Source organism: Phragmites australis, chromosome 22, assembly GCF_958298935.1.
Source record: "Phragmites australis chromosome 22, lpPhrAust1.1, whole genome shotgun sequence".
Lineage (NCBI taxonomy): Eukaryota > Viridiplantae > Streptophyta > Magnoliopsida > Poales > Poaceae > Phragmites > Phragmites australis.
The window spans coordinates 18,566,302-18,590,155 of NC_084942.1; the positions used below are offsets into that span (position 1 = coordinate 18,566,302).

Consider the following 23,854-nt stretch of genomic DNA (forward strand, 5'->3'; position numbering starts at 1 on the left):
GATATCGTACATTAAAAAAATTATATCCTGCAACCTAAGCCACACTTCTAGTGTATCATGTAGCAATTTTTCCCTTATTATTTGAGCTTCTGGCCTCACTATGTTGGGGTGGGATTAATCCAAATTCTTGCCGGGACCGTGTGAGGCTTATTGTGTTTGGTTACTCAGAAGATATTTTATAAAATTATATGATATAAATAGGTCTAAGGGAATTGGATTGAGTGACATCATATTTATTAAAAAGATAATTATCTGATTAGTTGTATCTGTCTGAACAGACTAAGTTGAGTTTCTGTTTAGTTGATTTAATCTGAAATTATATTAGCGGATATAAAAATTGAGATTATAATTGGTTACACGTATAAAAATATTTTATAATACTTATACCCGTTATATGAATAGATATAGAGTCTGCATCCGCTAGATTGATTCCTAGAGTGCGTTTTATTTGTGAAACAATATAATACCGTATATTTATATCTGTTAAATAAAAGTAAAACCGTAGATAAGCATAACTAACCTATTTTTTTAAATTATACGAACATGCCGGAGGATATTCGAGCAACCAAAACCACGCCAAGATCACACCCACTTCCCACTGGTTCGGCCGCTCCGTCGCCGCCGAAGCTCAACTCGCCGCCAGCCTCCTCCTTCTACGGAAGAAGAACAGCAGCCGCCAGCCTCCTTCCACCGAATAACGGCAGGCAGCCAGTCGCACTCCTTCTAGCGATGTGCGGCATAGCCCTCGTCCTTTCCGGCGACCGCCTACTTGTCCCCTCCGACGCCGCCGGCTCATCGGAAACCAGGAACTCCGGCGAGGTATTTCTACTACCATCCTTCGCGACCTCCCAAACCCATACTGCCAGTGCCTTGAATCCAGTGTGGTTTACCAAACCCTAAACCCTAGTTGATCTAGGCTGACCTGCTGCTTTGTACGCGAGTACAGGGGAACGGCGTGTTGGTGGATGAGCTCAAGGAAGCCCTGCGGCGGCCTGGCCCGGACAGCCTTTTCTGCGAAAGGCTTCGGCTTTGCGCGGACGGCACGATTCTAGGTTGCTGGTGGCTCCATACGCGCGTGAATCTGGGTGAATTTTTATGGTCATTTCTTATAATGATTGTCGTGTGTTGCAGGGGGTGATGGCCGCAATGGTGGATGAGAGGGTAAAGGTGGTGCCATTGACGGTGGTGTTGCCGAGTTGTTCTTCATCGGAGCAACACTGCATCTCAGGAGAGCTGAGCCGGTTGCACAGCCGCTGGCGGCCCCCTCTGGAAGTGTTCTTGTGTATAATGGTAATGCTCTTGAGCTTGATGTAATGTTGCTTCCTTTTCTGTCTTCACAAACTGTTGTCTTACAGTGATATATGCTGAACTAGGTGAGATATATGGAGGAATTCAAGTTGCTGATGAGGAAATAACACCGATCTCTGTTTTCCTCACTGGAATCTTGTTGTTCATGTGACTGCCATGGTCTTGATAGAGATAATACATGTCCTTGTTGTGGGAGTGTAGGTGAATCAATTCCGCACATCCTCTCCACCATCAAAGGCCCATGGGCTTTGATATACTGGCAGGCAGGTAATTGTTATGATTGTCCTATTTCTACTCTGTTGGAGATTGTCTTTCTAACATCACAACCACCTTGAACTCCCAGATGGACTCAAATATAATGTGGTTTGGCCGGGATGCATTTGGAAGAAGAAGCCTCTTGGTACACTGGCCCACAGCTGATGATTCTCGCTTCATATTATCATCAGTTGCACCCCCTTCATCTGCAAGGAATCACTTTGGTAAGATAGGCTTAATTTCCAGGAGTCTATCTTATCAGTAAGCTTTGATTTTGTCCGCACCTAATGTTTCTGGTGCTTTGGATAGTGATAGTGCTCATCTAATTTCACAAATCCAATCTCATGTGTATGGTCTTCTCCTCTGATACAGCTTCAACAGTAAATGGTTTGGTGTCTGATCCTGATATGTCTGGCTATACCAAATCTAGCTACTGGGAAGAGCTTCCTTGTGGGATATACACCATCCACTTGAAACACTTTGGAAAAAATGGCACATGTGTGAAGGAAGGTTGTATTGTTAAGGTTAGGAAACATGAGTGGACGGATTCTTCACTGAATAAATTAATTCAATGGGAGAGGAAATCGACAATTCCTACTGTGGAGTATTGACGAAGGGAACCATCACTTGTCTTAGAGCTTCATAAACACAAGAGAAGCTGAAGATAATACAAATAATGGGGTCGCGAGGAGAGATCTCCTGTCAGATTTTAGTTTATGTGCAGCAAATTGCATAACACAGTCAGGTACAAGAAATGTTTACTACTGAAATTTCATGAAATAATTCATCTTAGAGAGTTCTTTATACTAATATTCTTTTTACCATGATATTTCAATTCAGCACATAGAGTATTGGTTGCATTACGGGAATCTTCATATTTCCTCGTATTGCATTTCTTGTTAGTCTATCAGGGAACACTGAGTCTTTTCATGTGTACAGGGTGGTCTAAATAAACTTATGGACAACGAGTTAGCCCCAATAGCAGTCCTTTTTTCCAGTGGCTTAGACTCCATGATACTTGCAGCATTGTTAGACCAGTGCATTGATTCCAAATGTAAGTTCAACTATTACTTTTACTTTGTTCCATTTAAACTTTCAAAGTTATCTTTTTTATGTAAATTTTTTGCAAGAAGAATAGGTTCATGGCAGTCCCTAAACTCCAATATGTGTGTAAAACTACTTAAGATTTCCAACAGGGGCCATTGATTTGTTAAATGTCAGTTTTGACGGGCATCTCGCTCCAGATAGGATTTCTGCAATAGCAGGGCTGAGGGAGCTTCAGAGGATCTCCCCGCTCCGGAGGTGATTTGACTTCAGAGGCCTTGTTTGGCAGAGCTCAAGCTCCCAGCTCCACGTCAGATCTTGCTTTTGTAGGCTAAAACAAAGTGATTTAAGTCTCTATTTTTAGACTAAAATGAAAATAAAATAGCTCATCCAAACACCCTCGGTGTACCCACATTTCCAGCCCCACAAATTTCTGGAGCTAGGAATACCCAGCTCCAAGAATTCTTGGGGCTGGAGCTCTGCTAAACAGGCCCTGGACATGTCATTTTTCTTAGCCCTGACAGCGTGTATGATCTAATACTGAATGTATTTGATTTTCTTTTAATGCTATAAATTCATATAGCCCCATATTAATTGCACAGGAAGATTGACGGTGTCATCCATCATTTCTGTTGCACATGAAACTCTGGACTCAATTTCTTACACTCCTATAGCCAAATGAGTTTCTTGTCTGTTATGATATTTCCTCTGCACTTAGCCATCAGATGATCAATTTGATTCAATGCAAGCTGTGCTATATCCTGCATGATTTTACTTGTGCTCTTTCCTGGTTAATCATCCAAGTTCATTATCTGTTTTGGTTATTGGTTTAGCTGTAAATGTTGTGTCACTTTGAACCGAGTGATTATTTTATTGTACTTGTGTTCTTTGCAGATGGCGTCTTGTTGAGATTGACACTGCTTTGACAGGGAAAAGTGAACACGTGATGTCACTCATACACCCTTCAGATACCTATATGGTGTGTATCTTTCTATTAGAGCTTTGATATGTTAGTTCCATTGCTTTACACGTGATGTCACTCATCCACCTAAATTGTCCGTGCACCTGCACTCTGCTTACTTGTTCTTGGATTTGGATTTTTGGAATGGTGACATAAACTTCACTTTTGTATCGTGTACAGGATTTAAACATTGGTATTGCCCTCTGGTTGGCTTCTGGTGGGGATGGCTGCGTGGATGGGAGTAAATGTCATATGCAAGATGGCTCTCGCTATAAGTACAGGTCAACATCTAGAGTCCTTATAGTTGGTTCTGGGGCTGACGAGTAGTGTGCTGGTTATGTTAGACATCAGACTAAATATAGGCTTGGAGGGTATGTCTATGCATCAATTTTATTTGTTGCATGTAAGATAATACAATGAATGTCAAAATGTTTGTGCACTGTAATCGCAAGAATCCTATTAATTACTTCTGAGTTTTTGTGCCCCTGTTTAGCTGGAATGCACTGGATGAGGGAGATGAGACTCGATGTGCAAAGAATATGGAAAAGAAATATGGGAAGAGATGATACGTGCATTTCCGACCATGGCAAGGAGGCAGGACAGCGTCTTGTTTCTTTGTTTTATAAATTTGAATGCTTAGCACTTTCAGTTAAGATTTGGGTTTAATCCTTTAGCTGTCTAATGTGTACTATTGTCCATCCTGCAGGCTCGATTTCCATTTCTTGATGAGAATGTGATAAAAACTCTGCTGAAAATTCTGTTATGGGATATCGCTAAACTTGACGAATCTGTGGGGAAGGGCGACAAGATCTTGAAGGAGGTTTGCATTTTATTTGCCTTACTTTAAATGGAACTTGTTACATTGCATTCCAATTTGCATTTCAAATCCACATGCTAGCTGAGTGCACGAGTTATGAGGATTGAAGGATACTGTCTAATGACACATTTACCAAGGTGGTAATCCAATAAGCGAAACTGGCTTGCAAAATTCCCTTTGTGGAAACTGAAATCTATGTCTGATATGATGACGACTTGCACCTTTTTTTGTTCTGTGCATGAATGTTGGTTAATAACATGGTACTCACCCACTGTCACAATCATCATCTCCTTTTATGTTGAAGGTTGCAAGGCTGCTGGGTCTGCACGAAGCTGCTCTACAGCCAAAGCGAGCAATCTAGGTGCATATTCTAACAAGTTATTTCGGCTTTGTCAATAAGAGTACCCAATAATTAACAAAATCTTTGAGAGGAAATAATGGTAATATTTTGTGTAGCAAAAATGCACACAATTTAGAATGTAGAGAAGAGGTCAACCATCTGTTATTGTTGATTCTTCAAAGCCACAATATCTCTGCTAAAACCTTTGGTACATGTCAGTACCATGATAATCATGTTCAGCAGCATTTTCTTTGCTTCCGCACATAATTTAGCATGAGCAGTTTTCGTACGAAACGCTTAAGCTAACTCTTGACTCTTCTTCCATCCTATGCTTTACACAGTTTGGTTCAAGAATAGCAAGGGAGTCAAACCACAAGAACTTCAGGAGCAACCTGGCAGCAAACCAGGCATCAGCAGGCAGCACGCTGGTCACCGGAGGCCACCTCCTGCTCCTGTGATGCAAAGGAGCCCCTGCAGGGCACACCCAGCCATTTTCCCATGCCAAGACTAAGAATCAATCATCAATCAGTCGTCAATCGAGCTCGGTAGACCTGCGGCAGCGCCACGGCACGTTTTGCTGCTACACAGATGGCTGTCTTTGGCTTGGTTTGGTTTTGCAGAGTCCTTAGCAGCTAGATGGAGCATCATCACCATTGCTGCTACTATCTGTAGTTATCCCTGGCTATTTCAGGGCTTGAAAGTCTTGTTCCATTGGTTTTTACTGTATGTAACGAATGCTTAAAAGAGGCCAGCTGGTTGGCTCGGTCTGATGTGGTGCCTGTGTGGGCTTGTTGGGCCGGCGTGGGCCTGGCCGTATGGAGCCAATTTTTTTTGTGTGTAAGTAAATCCTTGGTGGAAAAAGTCCACCTCGCGAACCCAATCGACCGGCTACGTGTGTGCCTTGGCTCCGCGCACACGGCAATCCACCCACTTCAGTCGCCTCTCCTCTATAAGAGGCCGCCCCACCCAGCTTTTCCTTCGTCTCCGTCTCTGTCCGCCTCGCTCGCTCGCGTGCTTGGATCCGAGCCCAAACCCTAACCCCCAACGGTACCCTCCCCGCCTCCCCGGACCCGACGGAACCCTAGACCCTTCCCCTTCATCGATTTCCCGCCTAATCCTCCCGGCTCTGCTCCCCTCCATCGCGCGCTCGCTTCCAATTCGAATTGGTTCGCTTCGAATTCGAACTTGGATCCTCCCCGGGAGCGGGAGCGGGAGCGAGGGCGAGCTGGAGGGGGGGAGGAGGGACCGATTCGATGCGGTGCTGCGCGTAGGTCAACCGATTCGGACCGGGCGGTGGCGCGGTCGGCGGGATCTGGACCCTAGAGCTGGCCGGATCTGAGACCGCGCCGGTGGGGTGCTCGGCGGTATGAGTGGCTTGGAAATTGGGGGAGGACAAGCCGAGATATGAGTGGAGGCGGCGGGAGCGGCGGCGGGGACGAGTTCGGGCGGGCGGTGGCGCGCCCCGCGGTCGCGCAGGAGCTGGAGGCGGCGGGGTTCGACTGCGCGCACCGCTCGGCGGTGGACGCGCTCGTCGATGTCCTCCTCCGCTACGTCGCCCACCTTGGCCGGTCCGCGGCGTTCCACGCCAGCCTTGCCGGCCGCGCGCTCGCCAACGAGTGCGACATCATCCAGGCGCTCGAGGAGGTGGGCGCCGACACCGATGGGTTCGCCGGCGCGGCCGCCACGGACCACTGCCTCGTCGGCTCGGGCGTCATCAGGGACCTCATGACGTTCGTCGACTCCAAGGACGAGGTGCCGTTCGTGCGGCCGCTGCCCAGGTTCCCCGTGCCGCGCGTGCAGCCACAGCCCTCTGCCAGCTTCGCAGTGGCGGGGATGGAGACCGGGATGAGGCACGTGCCGGAGTGGCTCCCGGTGTTCCCGGATCCGCACACCTATGTGAGGACGGAGGTGTGGGTTGAGCCGCCTTCCAAGGACAGGGTGGACAAGGTGGAGCAGGTGCGGCAACGGAGGAAAGCTGAGAAGTCGCTGCTGAGCTTGCAGCAAAGGCTGGCACTTGCCGGTGCTGATGGGTTTCGTCCAGCGGTTGCACAGGATAGTGCAGAGAAGGGGAAGGAAGTACAGGCAGCTGGGAGCAAGAGAAATCCATTTTTTGAGCCAGCATTGCCGCCTGGAGATAAGGATGTATCCGAGGTTGATATGCCTCCTGAAAAGAAGAAACTATCTGTCCTTGAGGCATTCGCCCCTGCTATACAGGCAGCAACATTCATGGAGCTTGATGCTGGGACAGGTGGGGACCAGAGTCAGAACCAAAGGAGCATCGTCCCAAAAGAGAGGGCGCCGGTGCACCTCAAGATTGGGATTGACAAGAAGCCGTTAGTGGCAGCACTGAATTCAAAAGCCCTGGATCTGAGGGAGGATCCTTCCTTCTTGAAGGAGGAAGCAAAGGATGACCGGAAGCGGAGAGCTGGCATCATATTGAGAGCATCAATGGAGAACGCACAGGAACTTCCTCAGCTTTAAAGTGGTTTGTGGAGGAAGTGCAGTACCCATAATAGAGTTGCATCATGGTGTGATTGGGATCATTGGAGCTATGGATGTTCCAAATTTATGGTGGGACTTCAATTTCAAGAATCTTGAGGTATGTTGAAATCATTTCGCTTGTGGTAACCTATTGTCCTGGCTGCCAAATGCTCTAGAGGTCCATGCAAGCCAAACCTATTTAATTGAATGTGATTGGATTCACATCAATTTGTAGTCTTCATCGCATTAAATTGGAGTGTAGGTATCAGAATGATGAAATGCTTTGTTGATTTTAACTAGGCAATGTAGTGGTAGTGTATGTGTTAAAATTGCTGCTCACTTAGGACAATGGTACAGAGCTGTAGTATAACATCTATATAGAATATGCATATATCTAGTAAGCATACACACTTTGACATCTTGTATTGTAACTTTGGTGCTTGTTTTAAACTCACCTTTTAGGTTGGCTTGCTCTGCTCAGTAATGTTAACATCTGAATTACGAAGTTAAAATTTGAGCATTGATGAGGTTTTCTTTGGTTTCCCTCATGTGTGCCATTTTAGAGAATAAAGAGCCCACTGTAAGCATTCACCATTTCTTCTATGCAATGTACAGTAAGGATAGTATAAAATCTGTTATTCGATTGTCAAGAGGAAATTTTTATCTTGGTGTACACCAAAAAGGGATAATAGTTTGATTAACCAACTACATGGAAGTAGGCTATCAATTAAGAGAGAATTTTGTACATTGGCTCTCTTAGCAACACTGTTTTAAAAGCAGCTGCCTAGCCCGTTTAGGCGCTAGGTGCCATGCTCCTGTAGTGCCTTATATCCTTCCTAGGTGGCTTTCTGCCTTGCTTGCCTAATTGGTGATAATGCCGCTAGGCGGCCCAGTGATTTTTGAAACATTGATCAGCAACACTGCACTAAAGTGTTATTATATGTTAAAGAGATGGCAATTTGGTTAGAACTTTAAGGTAGTGTTGCCCTTGGTGGCTGCCTAGCCCGCCTATGCACCACCTAGGTGCTAGGTGACAAAATCCCGCCTAGCCCCACCTATGCCCACCTAATTGTCAATTAGGTGCTAGGCACTGGTCTGCCGTCCAACTAGAGCCTAGAGGACCATCCGTTTAAGTTGATACAAAATACACTAGAGGATATTTCCGTACCTCTGAGCTGATTATGTAACTAAATTTCTAGTCTTGTTCTCCCCATATTATCCATATTTGAATTCTAAAAGATCACATATGTCAGCAACTCGACTACTATGAGGCTTCCTTACGTTATGGTAGATTATGATAGTTCTGTTTGGTGGAAATGCTTTAGATATTTCAGTGTTCGGTTAACTGTTATTTCTCTCTAAACAGTGCTACAAAATATATACTCCTTCTGTTCTCAAATAGATGTCGTTTATGGATGTGTACAGTCAAACTTTATAAACTTTGACCACGAAAATACACAAAAGTATTACGATTTGTCATATGAAAATGATATTAGTAGATTTTTCATAAAAATACTTTCAAATGATTATATTTTCAATAACTTTTGATAACAAATACTTAGAAAAAGCAGTGGTCAAAGGCATGCATTGGAAACCGCATTGATGTCCTAAACAACAAGCAAAAAAAGATTGGAGGTAGTATTTCCATGTTCCAAATAATGGAAACGTTTCTAAAGACGGAGAGGAAAAGAGGTCTTCACCGCATGGCCCTTTATTGTATTCATGCTGCCTCTTTAAAGGTTGGCAGGATAGCTGTTTTTTGTGTGCCTCCATTGTTGCTTTAGTTGTAGAATGCCTTGTGTTTCCAAATACATATTTACACTGTGCTATGCATTTTGTTCTGTTTTGTTTGTATGAGAACAGCACGACTTTCCATGAGAAACTGATGAATGGCAGAGGTGCAGTAGTACTAATAGGAACCGTGAAGGAAAGCTAATTCAGCCAATATAGTATAAACAACCTAAAAGTTGATTGTCTCTGAAGTGAAAATAACTCAATTCAGACTGTTAAGGATCAGCTTGGAATCCATCCAAAACAAATGTTACTTGATATTTAATGGATCATCCATCCATCGAACTGTCAATATGTGTTTGTTTGGAAAATCGTTGGGGCATACTAGCCTACCCGAACCTGTTTGGGACTAAATGGCTTTGTTGTTGTTTGTTGTATCCATCCAACTGTCAGTATGTGTTTTATGTGCACGTGTCAAAAAGCTATGAAGTTTATTCAACGGATCAGATCTACTTTCCAGTACTTGTAGGGATTGTTTATCCTGGGACGACATTGTTGAAAGAAACTTCAACTGCTTCGTAATCAGCAGTAGTAAATTAGATATCAAATAAGTTACCATTTTGACTAAAGCTTTGGTGATTTGTGCAGGCCAGGCATCCGTGATGCAACCTTCCTCCTATTGGAACAACACCAGAATTCAGAAGCGGTACTTAGAAGTTAGAACCTTTCTAACCTGCACCCAGGCTCTCCCACCTCCACCTGCTGTTTCCCTGGAATCACCAGGCGCGCTGATAAGCCCGGATCGTTGTATCTAAAGCTCCATCGTTTTCTCTTACTGAACCTGTTTCTGCTGGCATTTCGCCCGTAAGCGGGGTCACCTCATACCGGAGCTGATTTGGGAGGCCGTGTTTCTTCTTCCCCAGACATGGCGTCCAAAGAATGATGCTCCTGAGTTACTTTTGTAGCTGTATTCCTGGTAGATTGGAGAGATGTTTGTACAAAAGCTGACCTGATTCTCCTGACCAAGACTCAAGTCTCAACAGGATTGATGTACCTAGTGGGTTACTCTCTAGAGCCAGCTTCTTTATGCAATATGTTGGCCTAATCGCTACCGCGGTCGGGATGCGCTCCGAATACCCGATGAAGGATTCATTCGTGAGGATTGATTGTTTCTACAGAGATTTTTCCTCCATGAGTTGTAGTGCTTTGTAGCTGCAGTGTTAGCGTGCCCCTTTCTGGGACTGTAATAACAGTGTACAATATAATTTTTTCCCCTTGGCTTTTCTTCCTTATTCAACATGAGTATCCAACTATCTCCTGATTTCAATCTTGGAGGATTCGGAAGGCAGTGTTTATGGTGTTGATATGTGATTCTGGTGTGCTAACATTTCACGCTTTTACGTGGAACATGTGCATTTTTTTTTTGTGTGTTTTCGCTTTGCTTGTGCAATTGGATACAGTAATTCGGTGTTTCTTTTTTTCTCCTTATTATGAAACGAAGATCATTCGGTGCAAGTGTGCCTGAGACGGAACCGGGGCAGCTTTGGGCGTGTTTGGATGGTCGGCTCTCCTCATGTTTGCATCCGCGCGTGCAGTTGCTTGTGCTCAGCGCGTGTTTGGTTGCTCTCTCGCTTGCACCCGCCTGTGCAAACGCATCGAGCGAGCTTGGCTCCGCGCGTACGCCGGAATCGGGCGTACGCGCCGGGACTGGCTCGCTCGGTGCAAAAACACTGTGCATAATAATTTTTTTTATTTAACTCTAGATTTTATTTAGTGGTATAAGAGTGATTCAAAAATTCTAAATGTTTTCGTGAGCAAATTAGAGCTCACTATCAACCCATTTTAATTAATTTGATCCAAAAAATCTAAGTCAATATTTAATTAAAATTCTTCAAAAATTATAAAAAATTCACTAATATTCTTATCCTGTGATCTACTAATTTATAAAAATATTTTCAACCTAGGTTATTTGGTAAAAAAGTGAGTTTCTTTATAATGCAACGTATACTCATGCGGGCAACCAAATACAATCTTTTCTTAACCAGACTCAGCACATGCAGCCAACCAAACAGACCCTTATATGTATCAACTCAGCCTGACTCAATTCAGCCTGTATGACTCGTATGAATTAAACTGAGAACATTCGGGTAACCAAACAGATTCTTGTTCTTCAGCCGCCTTGGTCTATGTGGCCTGTGTGTGCTCTCCATGGTTGCCATTAACCTTGCCGTCCGCATCCTAGCAAGGGTCACGGCGGGCGCAGTTCGGTTTTCGGTGTCTGGCGCGAGCGTGAGAGGGCGGCGTCCGTGGTCTGCTTGGACTTCTAAATCCTAAAAAAAATTTATTTATATATTTTTGTCTTTAATAATAGCATAGATATGTGTCCACTTTCAAAATTAATAAAAATAGGCGTTTCTGGATCGCCCGCTGATCCATATGGATCACCCATACATTGGGCAATTCATTTAAAAATCATAAAAATATCATGTTTCAATACGCTCAAACCTTCAAAACACTATATCAATAGTCATTAAATATTCTTAAAAATGTTTTAGCGTAGAGGATGCTATTATCTTGTGCTCTACAAAATTTAACTCAAACAATTACTTGTACAACTCGAAACAAAAAAAAGACAAATTTAAGTGCTGAAATTTGTCTTTTTTTGTTTCTCAACTTATAGGTCATATTTGTTTCATAATTTTAAGACTATTTAGATAGTGTTTTGAAGGCATGAGAGCATTGGAACGTAATATTTTTGTGATTTCGAAATAAATCGCCCAGTGTACCATCCATAGGGATCGCCCATTCCGCCGGTGATAAATAGCCTATTTTTGTAAATTTTGAAAATAGGCAAATATTTCTGCTATTTTCTAAAAATAAAAATATATAAATAAAAAATTTAAATCCTAAGCATGACGGTTAGGCTCGCACAACATAACTGTTTGGGGGTGTAGAACAAAATGTGGCCTAGAATTATAGTACAGCATAAGATAGATTGCTTTTTACACTTGTTCAGAAAGCAGCATTTCACGAGGCCAAACAACTGTTATACCATAGCAAAGAAAGAGGAAACACTCAGTCAGATTTAGATCCAACCTCATCCCTTCCCGTCTCCGGTGACCTCGCTGGCGGTTGGAGGGAGAGGAGCCGCCCCCACCTATGTAGCCAAAGAGTCTCCTTTGATTTAGTTCCCTTTGCTATAATAGATATGGGTACGAAGGGGACTACGCCTTTGAGCTTCATCGGCAATTCTTCTGGTTCTCCTCACATTTGAAGGCTCTGGTGTCCTTGCTGGCGTTGAGAGGTGAGGGTGTAACACCCTACTCTTCGACTAAAGCATAAATTTACCTAAAAATTCAAAATTTTAGTAGCACCTTCATTCTATTTCGAGATATAACTGACACAACATCATAGACATGACAATATATGATTCATAATCATGATATCAATAGGGAAACAAATATGACTCCTCACTATAATACCATGCCATACAACTTTTTACAGCACAAACGGGTTTTATTCTTCTCTACACAAAGCCTATTCCAAGCAGAAGTGTCAAACTACTAATTTGAGTTTTATAACGTGATCAAGGTTATTAACATTTTGGTGCGTGCAAGCTTCTAGATCCCAAAACCATCATGCCAAAACAACATAGGCATAGCAGTAAAAGAATTAACGGGGTGAGATAAATCCAACAAGTAATAGTTATAAATATACACATATCTCACATATGGTTTAACAACTGAGTTGAAAGCAAAAGATTAATCACAAAGATAAACAAGAACATGAGCAAGCAAGAAGTACTCTTCCTCTTGATATAGCACCTGCCAAAACCAATCTCCCAATTATCAGTAAAAACCACTACTCCCAGATTGTTAATAAAACCACGATATCATATACTCTAGGGTTTAATATTCTCCAAATGCTATGAAAATATATGAATGCACATGTCATGTTATTTCTCACCCTTACCCCTTTTTAGATAACATAAGGATATGCATTATACCCATTCTCAAGTAACATATGGTGCAATACCGGTACGATCGTGAATATTGTGTAACATAACTTCTAATACATGAGACCAGGGTCAGCCCTAGAGGGGGCAAAGCGGGGCAGCTGCCCTGGCCCCCAAAACCCAGGGGCCTCTTCCTATATAGGTATACATGTATATTACTTATGACCCAATAAAGCACAACAATCTAAATTCTAATCGACCGGCGGCCACAGTTACATGATCGGGCATGGGTTTTGGCCTTTGGCTGACCCAAAAGAAGCAACATTGCTGATTTAGTTCCTTTACAGCAAGTTAGCAACAGCCCAAATTAGCAATCCTTTCATGTGCAGAGAAGTAGAATAGCCGATGAGATCACTTCCTCTCATGTAGTCCCGATCCGCCTCCTACGCCGCATCCATGGACATGCAGACAGCCTGCGCTCCGCCTCGTGCCTTCGCTAATGCTTGCCGCCGCCACTTCCTCCACCCACGCCGACAACGTCGCTTTATCCCTAGCATCAGTGTATGCTGTGCTGGTGGACGCAGGCGTGCACAACATAGTGCCATGCCAGAGCATATGATCAATTTCCTCAGCGCGCCCTTGCCCGCGGCCCTCGCCTCCTTTGGGCGCTACGTGGTAGACTACGTCCTCGTCAGCCGTCCGATCCTATGGATAAACTTTAAGTATTGATTAGAATAATTTTTTAATTTACCAAATATTAAATTTATAATCTATATATTAATTATTTTTTTATGTTTCAATACAATGATCTCCGTTTTTAGTTTCACTCGAGCCACCAAAATCTCTGGATCACCGTTGCATGAGATGCTTATGACATGCTTCGTGTATAAATAAAAGGGTTAATTAGATACGCGGTATTACAAATTTTCAGGAATCGAAAAATACCATTACAAATTAGGTATTTGTAACCATATCATTACAAACTTGCTTCTTCCACACCCGTACCATTTTATACACCCAGAACACAGAACCATACCTTTCACTTGCCATGCATTTCCGTATGGACCAATTTGACCCTGGTCCGAGCCATTTTGTTAGCCCTGAGTATTTTGCTCCTAGTTTGGATTGGCAGCTAGATGAGGCCGTTCCTACGGTGGATGAGGCCCCAGAGGATCCAGGCCTTCCTCCACCGACGCGGCTTCTTCGCGGAGAAATCTTCGACAAGAGAATTGGTGCTGAACCGATGATGGTCGAGCAGGTCTTCGGCGTAGTGGAAGTGGTAGAACTCCAAGCTCCCGATTGGGGGGGGGGGGGGGAGTCCTTGCCATTGGTAATGGTGGCCGGCGCGGCCACTGGCACTGGCTTTGGGCCGGAGACTTCGAAGGACCTACGCACGGAGCTGGACTGGTCCAGGATCCGGCGCCTCCGGCTTGACGAGTCCATGGAGTAGTTTGGCATCTGCACCGAGCCACCGGGGATTTGACTGTCGAAGTGCTCGACGATGTCGGCAGGGGAGTCCTCGAGTGCGGAGAGGATGGGCGAGAGGCGGGAGGGTGGTGGGGTTGTGCGGCCAAGACCAATGCCAGTGCCGGCGCCGAACAAGGCGACGCCGAAGCATCCGACTGATTAGGGTCACGATTCAAATTGATTAGCCGAGCGGTCAAATCGGGAGGCGGTGACGTGAGATTCTTCGATCTGCGGGGGGGCTCTCACCTTGGGTATTTTGGGGGGAGGAACGGATGAGGAGGATGGGGACGGGCGCTTGGCGACGGCTGCGGCGGCGGAGCTCCGGAGTCTCCACCATGGCGTTCGCCGGAGGCGCTGCTCCTCTTCTTTTCCACCCCTCCAGCGAGAGGAACTCTTTTGGCTTTGGGCAAGGTCAGATTGGTCCATACGGAAATACGCGACTCATGAAAAGTATGATTTTGTGTCTTGGGTGTACAAAATGGTATGAGTGTGGAAGAAGCAAGTTTGTAATGGTATGGTTATAAATACCTAATTTGTAATGATTTTTTTTATTCCTGCAAATTTATAATAACACGCATCTAATTAACCTAAAATAAAAAAATATCTTGGAACATACTTACATACTTCATGGATTTTTCATATGAAGAATATATGCAACCGAAAAACGATAGGATAGTCCATTTTGATGAAATATCCTAGATTCAACATAGTTAGAAACCATCTCCAATCTCAATTGGAACACCATAACCATCACAATTTTATGTCAGTGACATGGCATGAACAATGCTTATGAGATGGCATGAATGCAGCATAGTACATATGAATGATTGAGCATCATACACCAATACAGGTGCTTTATATATTCTGAAATCAATCAAGACTAATATCCATTTGGCATACTTCATCTCAAGACGGCAATCTCAATAATGGAATTGATAAAGATTAGCACAAGCATCAGCACATTCTCATGCATGTATTATCAACCAGATGCACTAGCTACAGATTAAAAACTGAATGTGTATGTCTTGTTGGTTGTAGTTATGATAAGTAGACAAAGCATCTGGTTGTAAAATTATAGGAAATTGTTGCAACTGGAAGGAACAGTCAGTCTTAACCTCATAATGTTAGTATTCTGGGGATTTTAATGGTGCATACGCTAATCCAGCTGCTCCGAAATTTGTTGTGTCATCTCCTTACTATTTTGCTGGAGCATCTTACAGTTTCTGGCTTATCATTTCTTGTTATTGACAGCGTTGCTATGAGATACATGTTAATATTACCGATGATTTAACTCTGGGTGGTGAGAGAGCACAAGTCTGTGACATGATGTGCCAGGATTATTGAGAACTTGTGATAGGTCAATCCCAATTATTGTTTGGATTTGTTCTGCTAACAGTTTTTTTTTTAACCTTGCTTCTTCTGGTTACTTTTCACCTTTGCTTTCTGTACAAGATGAGAAACGCTTCCACTCTAGTGCCGTTTGTGCTGCAGCAATACATTCAGTATCTGTTCCATGTAGACTACAACATGTGGGCCCGGCTTCAGACCTAGCACATTCATTTGGTAACCTTGATATTGGTGAGCTTGCGCACATGATATCTGATCAAGGTAGGCAGAACATGATTGCTGCTCTGGATTTAGCAATGCCCGCCCCTTCTTTGACAGGTGCACAATATATTCCTTGTTTGATCAAATATGAATGTAAATAGATCTTGCTTGCTAACGACATACTCCTGATTTTCAGATAGAAAAGATCTGGGGAACATACAGAGGAGCTTGCAGCTTGCACTCTTTGACCCCTGAAATCAGTGATGAAGATATAGATCCTTATGATGTTGAATCATTGGTGGTCCATGGAACTCTGGATGCAGGTTTGTCTATCTTATTCCTTAGGATCAATTTTATTTGTATCTTCTGTCATTTTACTTGAGTTCCCTTTTTTCAAACTTACTTCGTCTGCTAAACTTTCGCAATATTCAAGGCATGGCTAAATTTTCCTTGCACATTTGCATCTGGATCTACAAATGCTCAATCTACATTCGTTGATATAGGTAGGCATAGAGCTTCCATATCACAAGTAAAGGACTCTGTCTGCTCTGCTTTTGAAGGCAGGGTGAACAAACCAAAGTTCACTCATCTCTCGGTATCACAATGCCCCCTTCCAATCCCACTCCTGTTCCCATCCATCTTCGGAAGCAACATATAGGGGTGGAAATGGATGGCAGGAAATCCGAATTATCCGATTCCGTATCCGTTAAAATACGAATATGGATATTTGTATCCGTATTCGTTTCTGAAATGGATACTAAAATGGATATATCCGAATTCGTTTTCGAGATTCGGATTCAAATGTGGATATCCGAATTCGAGATATATCCGATTCGTATCCGTATCCGCCAACCAGGGAACCAAATTTTGCTAAAGTTTTAGAAATTTCAGATATGAACGAAATTCCAACCCAATTAAATTGGAACAAATTTCAGTTAAATTTGATCAAAAATTTAAATTTCCAACATGAATTTTGAAAAAAATTCTAAAATTTCGGCCCAATCAAATTAGAACAAATTTCAATCGAATTTTATCAAATTTTAGTCATTTTTTTTCAAAAATTTAAATTTCCGACCTGAATTTCGAAGATCGAGTAGATATCCGAATGCGGATTCGTATTCGAACTATCCGATTCGTATTCGTATTCGAGGATATCCGAATCCATATTCGCATTTGGATTAAAATATGGTAAATCGTACTATCCGAATTCGATTATATGCGTATTCGATCCGTTTCCATCCCTAGCAGCATAGGCCAGCATGGTGAGATCGTCAGAAGGAACCCGGCCAAGGTAGGTAGGCAGCCCTTATCAGGTGGTGGCCCACCGTATTCATTCCGGTTGGCAGTGTGACATGCTTGTTTATAATGATGTGACTTAGCTTCCCCTCCTTTGCACCACAACTCCTCTTTTCTTTCCCATTCCCACAACTCACCGCAAGTGCACAGACAAAGGAGAGTAGCATGCAAATAACATAACAATAGCACATAGTACAAGTTCTAAATCATAACAATACAAATATACGTCTAAGTATAAGAACGTCAATAGACACCTCTGGCCCGCTTGTTGGGCCCTCCTCTCACTTGGCGTCGTATCTTGACGTCCCATCCTGCTTGTACGAGGTGCTCAGCGCAATATGTGGTGGTAGAGACTTCCTAGATTGCCCAGCCACGTCGTCACGTCCTCCGCGGTACGAAGCATGATGTATGGCACCTTGACAACATCGTGCAAGGCGAACTTAGCCGATCTACGAGGGCAAAGAGGTCGGCTCCCACCTCCTCGTAGATGTCCTTTTGAGGAACAATTAAAATTCAAAGTTATGAAATGCTTTCCAATTCACGAATAGATGTTCAAAATACTAACCAGGTAGTTGTATGTAGCAGGAGGGCGCATGGCGAACGTGTCGCTGATGCTCGCCTGGTGGGGAACCCCACTCTGCTGCTCCGGGAAGCACCTCCGACGTGTTGCCCCATGAAACCAATGGAGGTCATTGAAGAAAGGAAAGTCACAGAAGAATGTCTATGTGGGCTGGGGTTCGAAAGCACTCATTGGCTTCCTTTCATCAATAGGCAAAGATACATCAAAATCTCTAGATCAAATTGGTGCTGCCGAAGTTGTGAAGGAGTACATTCGTCAAAAAGGTCTTTTGCAAAAAGATAAGAAAAAGCATGTCATATGTGATGACAAGATCCGTTCTTTGTCTAGGAAATCGAAACTAATTTACAACAGGATATATAGCTTGCTTGAAAGGCGTATTGCTGAAAATCTTACATCAGAGGATGAAACTCTTTATAGTTCTGAGGATAACAATGATTCGGTTATGAAAAAGAAAGCTCGGACTGTGAGCTATGAGTCCAGTACTCCAAAGCGCACTTCAGAAATAAACAAGGGATGCTTTGCTTCCCTTGTTCGCGATAACATTAAGTTGAGCTATTTGAAGCGATCTTTATTTATGGACCTACTAAAGGACCCAGATACATTTGGAAGTAAAGTTATTGGCTGTTTTGATAGAGTAAAGAATGATCCTAAAGATTTTAGTTACCAGATGCCTAAAAGGTTGTACCAACTCGGAGAAGTAACAAGTAACTCTCAACTCTTAACATGATTATTATGAGTATTTATCTTGAGTTACTAGATACCTAAAAGGTTGTACCAACTTGCAGAAGTAACAGGTAATGCTCAACTCTTAACTCTTAGTAGCAGGAACTCGTTTTGTCATTATATTAATAGAATTATTATGAGTGTTTATCTTGCATATTTTAACGTCACACTGAGCAATGACACCTTGAATATAATAATACCTTATATCAATGTGATTTTTTTTTCATGGATATATGATCTTTGTAAGGTAAATAGTACTCTGGCTATCACAAAATATATTAATGCAAGAATTATCTCCACAAAACTTAGTGTACAAACCTCTTAACCAAACAGTTTCTTGCATCCTTCAGAAATAGTCATATATTCAGTTTTAATAGTTGACAAAGCAATTGTAGCAACAAACATAATTTTCAACTAGCATCACAATCACTAATTGTGAAAACATAACATGTGAGAGATCTTCTCTTATCCAAATCATCAGCATAATCAGAGTCAACACAACTAATAAGTCTATCTCCAAATTTCTCAAACTGCAAACAAGCATAGAAGCATCGTGTAAAAATATGAAAATCAATTGAACAATTTTCCAATGCTTTTTGCTAGGATTAGCCATGTGCTCATGTATCTACTGATAATACTCAGTGCATGAGATAAATCAGGATGAGGACAAATCATGACATACATAAGTAAATCAACTGCATTTGAATATGAAATTCTAGATATGTACCCAATATTACAATATAACTCAGGACATAAAGTTAAAAATAATTTGAAATACGTAACTAATTAAGTACTCACTGGTTTTGCGTCATGCATATTAAAATAATGAAAGACATTCTCAATATAGCATTGCTAACTAAGGTATAACTTGCCAGCTTTTCTCTCTCCAATAATCTACATGCTAAGAATTTCCTTTGTTGTACCCATGTCTTTTATCTCAAATTCATTATTCAACTGTAATTTTAATTTGGCTATTTATGATTTATCTTTTACAGCAATCAACATATCATCGATATAGAGAACCAAATAAATAGTTAAACTATTAACAATTTTTAAATGGACATAACTATCATAATCAGAACGCTTAAAATCATTAGAGAGCATAAATAAGTCAAATCTCTTGTACCACTGTCTGAGGGATTGCTTCAAACCATAAAGAGATTTCTTTATTTTACATACAAAATTTTCTTTTCTAGGAATAATAAAACCTTCATATTGATACATATAAATGTCTTCATCTAACTCCCTATGTAAGAATACAGTTTTAATATCTAATTGCTCAAGTTCATAATTATGCATAGCAATAATGCTGAGTAAAGTATGAATAAAATTGTTTTTCACAACAGTGAAGAAGACATCATTATAATTAATACTAGAATCCTGTTGTAACCTTTAGCAACCAAATTTGTTTTATACCTTGTTGTTTCATTAGGAGAAATACACTCATTTCTTTTGAAAATCCACTTGCAACGGACAAACTTTTTCTCTTTTGGCAATTTGACTAAATCACAAGTATTGTTCTTTTCAAGTGACTCAATCTCAACTAATTATTACAATCAGCAGAAGTAATAACCTTATTATAATTAGAATATTATGCATTACTTTCAACCTCTTCTACACAACTCAAAGCATAAGCAACAATATTATACTCCTCAATTAACCTCTTGTTTGGATTAATATGCCTTTTAGACCTGTCAACTGTAAAAAAAAATTGTGTAGGCTACACAACGAGAGAAGAAGTTGGAACAGTAGATGAATCATTATCAATAAATAATTTTTCAAAAATAGGTGCATCTTGGATAATAATATCTGGTGTATGTTCTGCATTAATAAAATACTCCACCTACACGCTAGATCTCTGCTGACTATGAATATGAACATTATACATCATAGTAGATTTATGAAAGACAATATTCCTACTAATCATAACCTTTGGTCTTTGAAGATTCTATAATTTATAACCTTTAACACTAGATTTATAACCAAGAAATATAAACTTAACAACTCTAGACTCTAATTTACCATTATCAACGTGAGTATAACTAGGACAACTGAAAACTCTCAATTCTAAATAATCACCTAGAGAACCAGACCATAAATAAATTTGAGTTTTCTTATCAATGGTAATATTGGGTGGCAGATTAATAAAATGGCAAGCGATGGAAATAGGTTCAGCCCAAAAACGCTTATGCAAACCTGCATTAGACAACATGCAACAAGCCCTTCAGATGATAATTTTATTTAACTCAGCTACACTATTTTATTGTGGAGTATGAGGAATAGTGTAGTGTCATAAAATGACTCTATACTTACAATATGAATTAAATTTATCAAAACAAAATTTCATCCCATTGTCAGTGCAGAACTTCTTTATCTTCTTTTCAGTTTGCCTTTTAACCATAATCTTTCACTGTTGAAATGTTGAAAATCCTTCTGATTTATGTTTTAAGAAATAAGATTAAACTCTTCTCGAATAATCATCAATAATAGTTAACATATAATGAGAACTAGCACCTAGTGAAAGCATGCGAGATGGTCCTAATATAAATCAAAATGCACATAATCAAAAATACTTTCTATTGTATGAACCGAAGTGTTGAAATTTTACACTCTTATGCTTGCCAAAGATACAATGCTCACAAAATTTTATATACCCAAGACGCATATGCCAAAGATTAATAGCATCATAATCTGTTGATGTATGCAGACTTATAGCGGCATCACCTATAATTATAGTGCCTCATAGACGATATAAATTGACAGACCTCAAATGACCTTTCATTAAAATAAGGAAACATTTTTTCACCTTTAAAACACCATCTTCACCAGGCCATTCATACCCTTATTATCAATAGTTTTCAAAGAAATAAGGTTTATTGTCATCTCTGGAATGTGCCTCGTATCTATCAAAGTTCTAACAATGTTATCATATATCTTTATCATAATAGATCCAATTCTAACAATTGAACGTGGGTTGTCATCACTCATCCAACAAAACCAACACCTTGAATAAAATTATAAGTGGTAAACCAGTTTTTATGGATACATATATGAAAAGACACAACATAATCAATTATCCATTCATCACCACTATTTGCACATTCAGCAAAAGCAACAAGGGTTTCTCCATCAGAACTACTATCAACAGCAGCAGCAAAAACTTTACCTTCTTCATTAGATTTACATTTTCTCTTTTATTTGTTCTTCAACTTGTAACATTAAGATATGTCATGATTGTCTTTCTTACAATACCTGCAGAATTTTTTCTTACCTCTGGACTTCAAACGACCCCTATAATTGTTCGAACTTTTGCCTCTATGACCGTGATGTGATTTCTTTTTCTTTGTCGTGTCACACATAATCAAACATTCTTCATTAAAAGTCGAGCTATCAGTAGACATCATATGTTTCATCTTTTCATTAACATGCACTGTCTCATAAACTTCTTTCAATATTAGAATATCATGACTATATAATATGATACCTATAAATTTTGCAAAAAAACTAGGCTATGAACACAAAAGAATAAGACTCACGTCATCATCATCATATTTTACCTCTATAGACTACAGGTCAGTAATAATCGCCTTGAAGACCAAAAGATGATTCAACACCTAACAACCCTATTGTAATTTATGCGTGAACAACTTCAACTTCAGATGTATTTTGCTAATAAGATCTTTTGACATGCAGATCGATTCCAACTTTAGTCATAAAACAACAGCGATTTTCTCCTATAAAATATTGTTTAACAAATAAAGATGAATTTGAGACAAAACCTTACGATCCTTTTTCCTTTTCTCATCGAACGAAGACCTCTAATCCTTATTGCCAAAGCTATCAAGCGCATTATTCAGATCAGTATACACCAAAACTATTCGCATCTTAATTTTCTATAGAGAAACATCTTGTATCACAATATAGTAGTGAAATATCATACTCCAAAGAAGCAATATCGAAGAAATGTCTGAGTGCATGAAGAAAAATCAGCACAACAAGTGCAAAACGCAAAATTCCTGGTACGCTTGCTAGGTAGGCGAAAATACGATTTTGTATAATATACGTGATTGTATTTACTGAAATGGACAACTATTTTCTATATTTACGAATTTAGCACATGTATTCGGCGCACGGTATTCCGAAAACGAATTTTCGGAGCACGGTGTACCGAAAAAGTCATTTTCGACACACGGTGTGCCGAATACACTATATTCGACACACGGTGTGTCAAAAATGACCTGTATTCGTCACACCGTGTGCGGAATACAGCAAGAGCGTATTTCGGCACACGGTGTGCCGAATACCAACTGTATTCGGCCACTGTATGCCGAAATACATGTTTTCTTCGTGCCAGCTTCGGTCTTCATTTCATGTAAGCTATTTCATGTGATTTGGCTGTGTATTTTATGTTACCAAATTAAAAATTAGTTGGTAATGTAACTGTACATTTCAAAATGCATGAGTAAAAAAGCAGTCTTTAAGACGACCGACAGTCTTAACAAGGTATATTCGAGCATGCGCAACATTAACCCTTGTATCAGTGATCATCTTAAAATGGCGGTGGAAAGTGATGATGTAGATTAGTAAAATCGTCGAGGCATTAGTGGTATGAAATCGTCGTCGTCATCGTCTAGAGGTATCACGGTTCGAGCACGTGCTCTTGTATTGTTCGTTGAACCTTGTACTGTGTGGCTGGTGGAACGTCGAGGCATAGGTGGCATGAAATTGTCGTCGTTCGGAGGTATCACGGTTCGAGCACGTGCTCTTGTATTGTTCATTGAACCTTCTCCTGTATGGCTGGTGGAACACCGATGCATTGGTGGCATGAAATCGTCGTCATCGTCGTCGTCTTGAGGTATCACGATTCGAGCACGTGCTCTTGTATTGTTCGTTGAACCTTCTCCTGTGTGGCTGGTGGAATGCCGAGGCATTGGTGGCATGAAATCGTCGTCGTCGTTTTGAGGTATCACGGTACTAGCACGTGCTCTTGTAGTGTTAGTTGAACCTTTTACTGTGTGACTGGTGGAATGCCGAGGCATTAGTGGCATGAAATTGTCATCAGCTCTTGTACCTCTTGGGTTCGATGATCTTCATCGTCTTCGACGCGAAACAGGCAGCACACCCCTGCCGAAGAGCATTTGCATTGCCAAACAAGCCGGCCAGCAGACAAACCATGCGGGAAGACAAATAAAAAAGCGAAAAGCTAAAGGAAAAGTAAAAAGGAAAAGCGAAAAGAAAAAAGAAAAAGTAAAGCGCGACGCGACGCGACGTGACGCAAAAGCGTATTTCGGCACACGGTGTACCGAATACAGGTCAGTGTATTCAGCACATGGTGTGCCGAAAATGAC

At 41.3% G+C, this 23,854-nt stretch overlaps 2 protein-coding genes and 1 pseudogene across 2 annotated transcripts; 2 read left to right on the top strand and 1 right to left on the bottom strand.

Moving 5' to 3' along the window:
- Nucleotides 1–547: 547 nt before the first annotated feature.
- Nucleotides 548–10,264, top strand: LOC133904412 (uncharacterized; annotated as a pseudogene).
- A 2,434-nt stretch (nucleotides 10,265–12,698) lies between these two features.
- On the bottom strand, nucleotides 12,699–14,833 carry LOC133904568 (uncharacterized). The gene is made up of 3 exons (XM_062346052.1): nucleotides 14,606–14,833; nucleotides 13,877–14,514; nucleotides 12,699–12,761 (listed from the first exon to the last, which is right to left on the bottom strand). The coding sequence occupies exons 1-3, from the start codon at nucleotides 14,694–14,696 to the stop codon at nucleotides 12,699–12,701; spliced, it is 792 nt and encodes a 263-aa protein (XP_062202036.1). The 5' UTR covers nucleotides 14,697–14,833.
- Nucleotides 14,834–17,796: 2,963 nt separating this feature from the next.
- On the top strand, nucleotides 17,797–18,510 carry LOC133904569 (uncharacterized protein At5g08430-like). Its single transcript, XM_062346053.1, has 2 exons — nucleotides 17,797–17,825; nucleotides 17,892–18,510. Exons 1-2 carry the CDS (start codon nucleotides 17,797–17,799, stop codon nucleotides 18,508–18,510), a joined length of 648 nt encoding a protein of 215 aa, XP_062202037.1.
- Nucleotides 18,511–23,854: the final 5,344 nt, after the last annotated feature.

Bases quoted from the DNA above. Each gene is read 5' to 3' on its own strand.
- LOC133904568 (XM_062346052.1), bottom strand. From the start codon at position 14,696: ATGGTGGAGACTCCGGAGCTCCGCCGCCGCAGCCGTCGCCAAGCGCCC. The intron at 14,515-14,605 runs GTGAGAGCCCCC...GACCCTAATCAG, and splicing joins CTCCCCCCAAAATACCCAAG to TCGGATGCTTCGGCGTCGCC. The intron at 12,762-13,876 runs GTTTGTAATGAT...TGGTTTTGGCAG, and splicing joins TACGGGTGTGGAAGAAGCAA to GTGCTATATCAAGAGGAAGA.
- LOC133904569 (XM_062346053.1), top strand. From the start codon at position 17,797: ATGGCGAACGTGTCGCTGATGCTCGCCTG. The intron at 17,826-17,891 runs GTGGGGAACCCC...AAACCAATGGAG, and splicing joins GTGTCGCTGATGCTCGCCTG to GTCATTGAAGAAAGGAAAGT.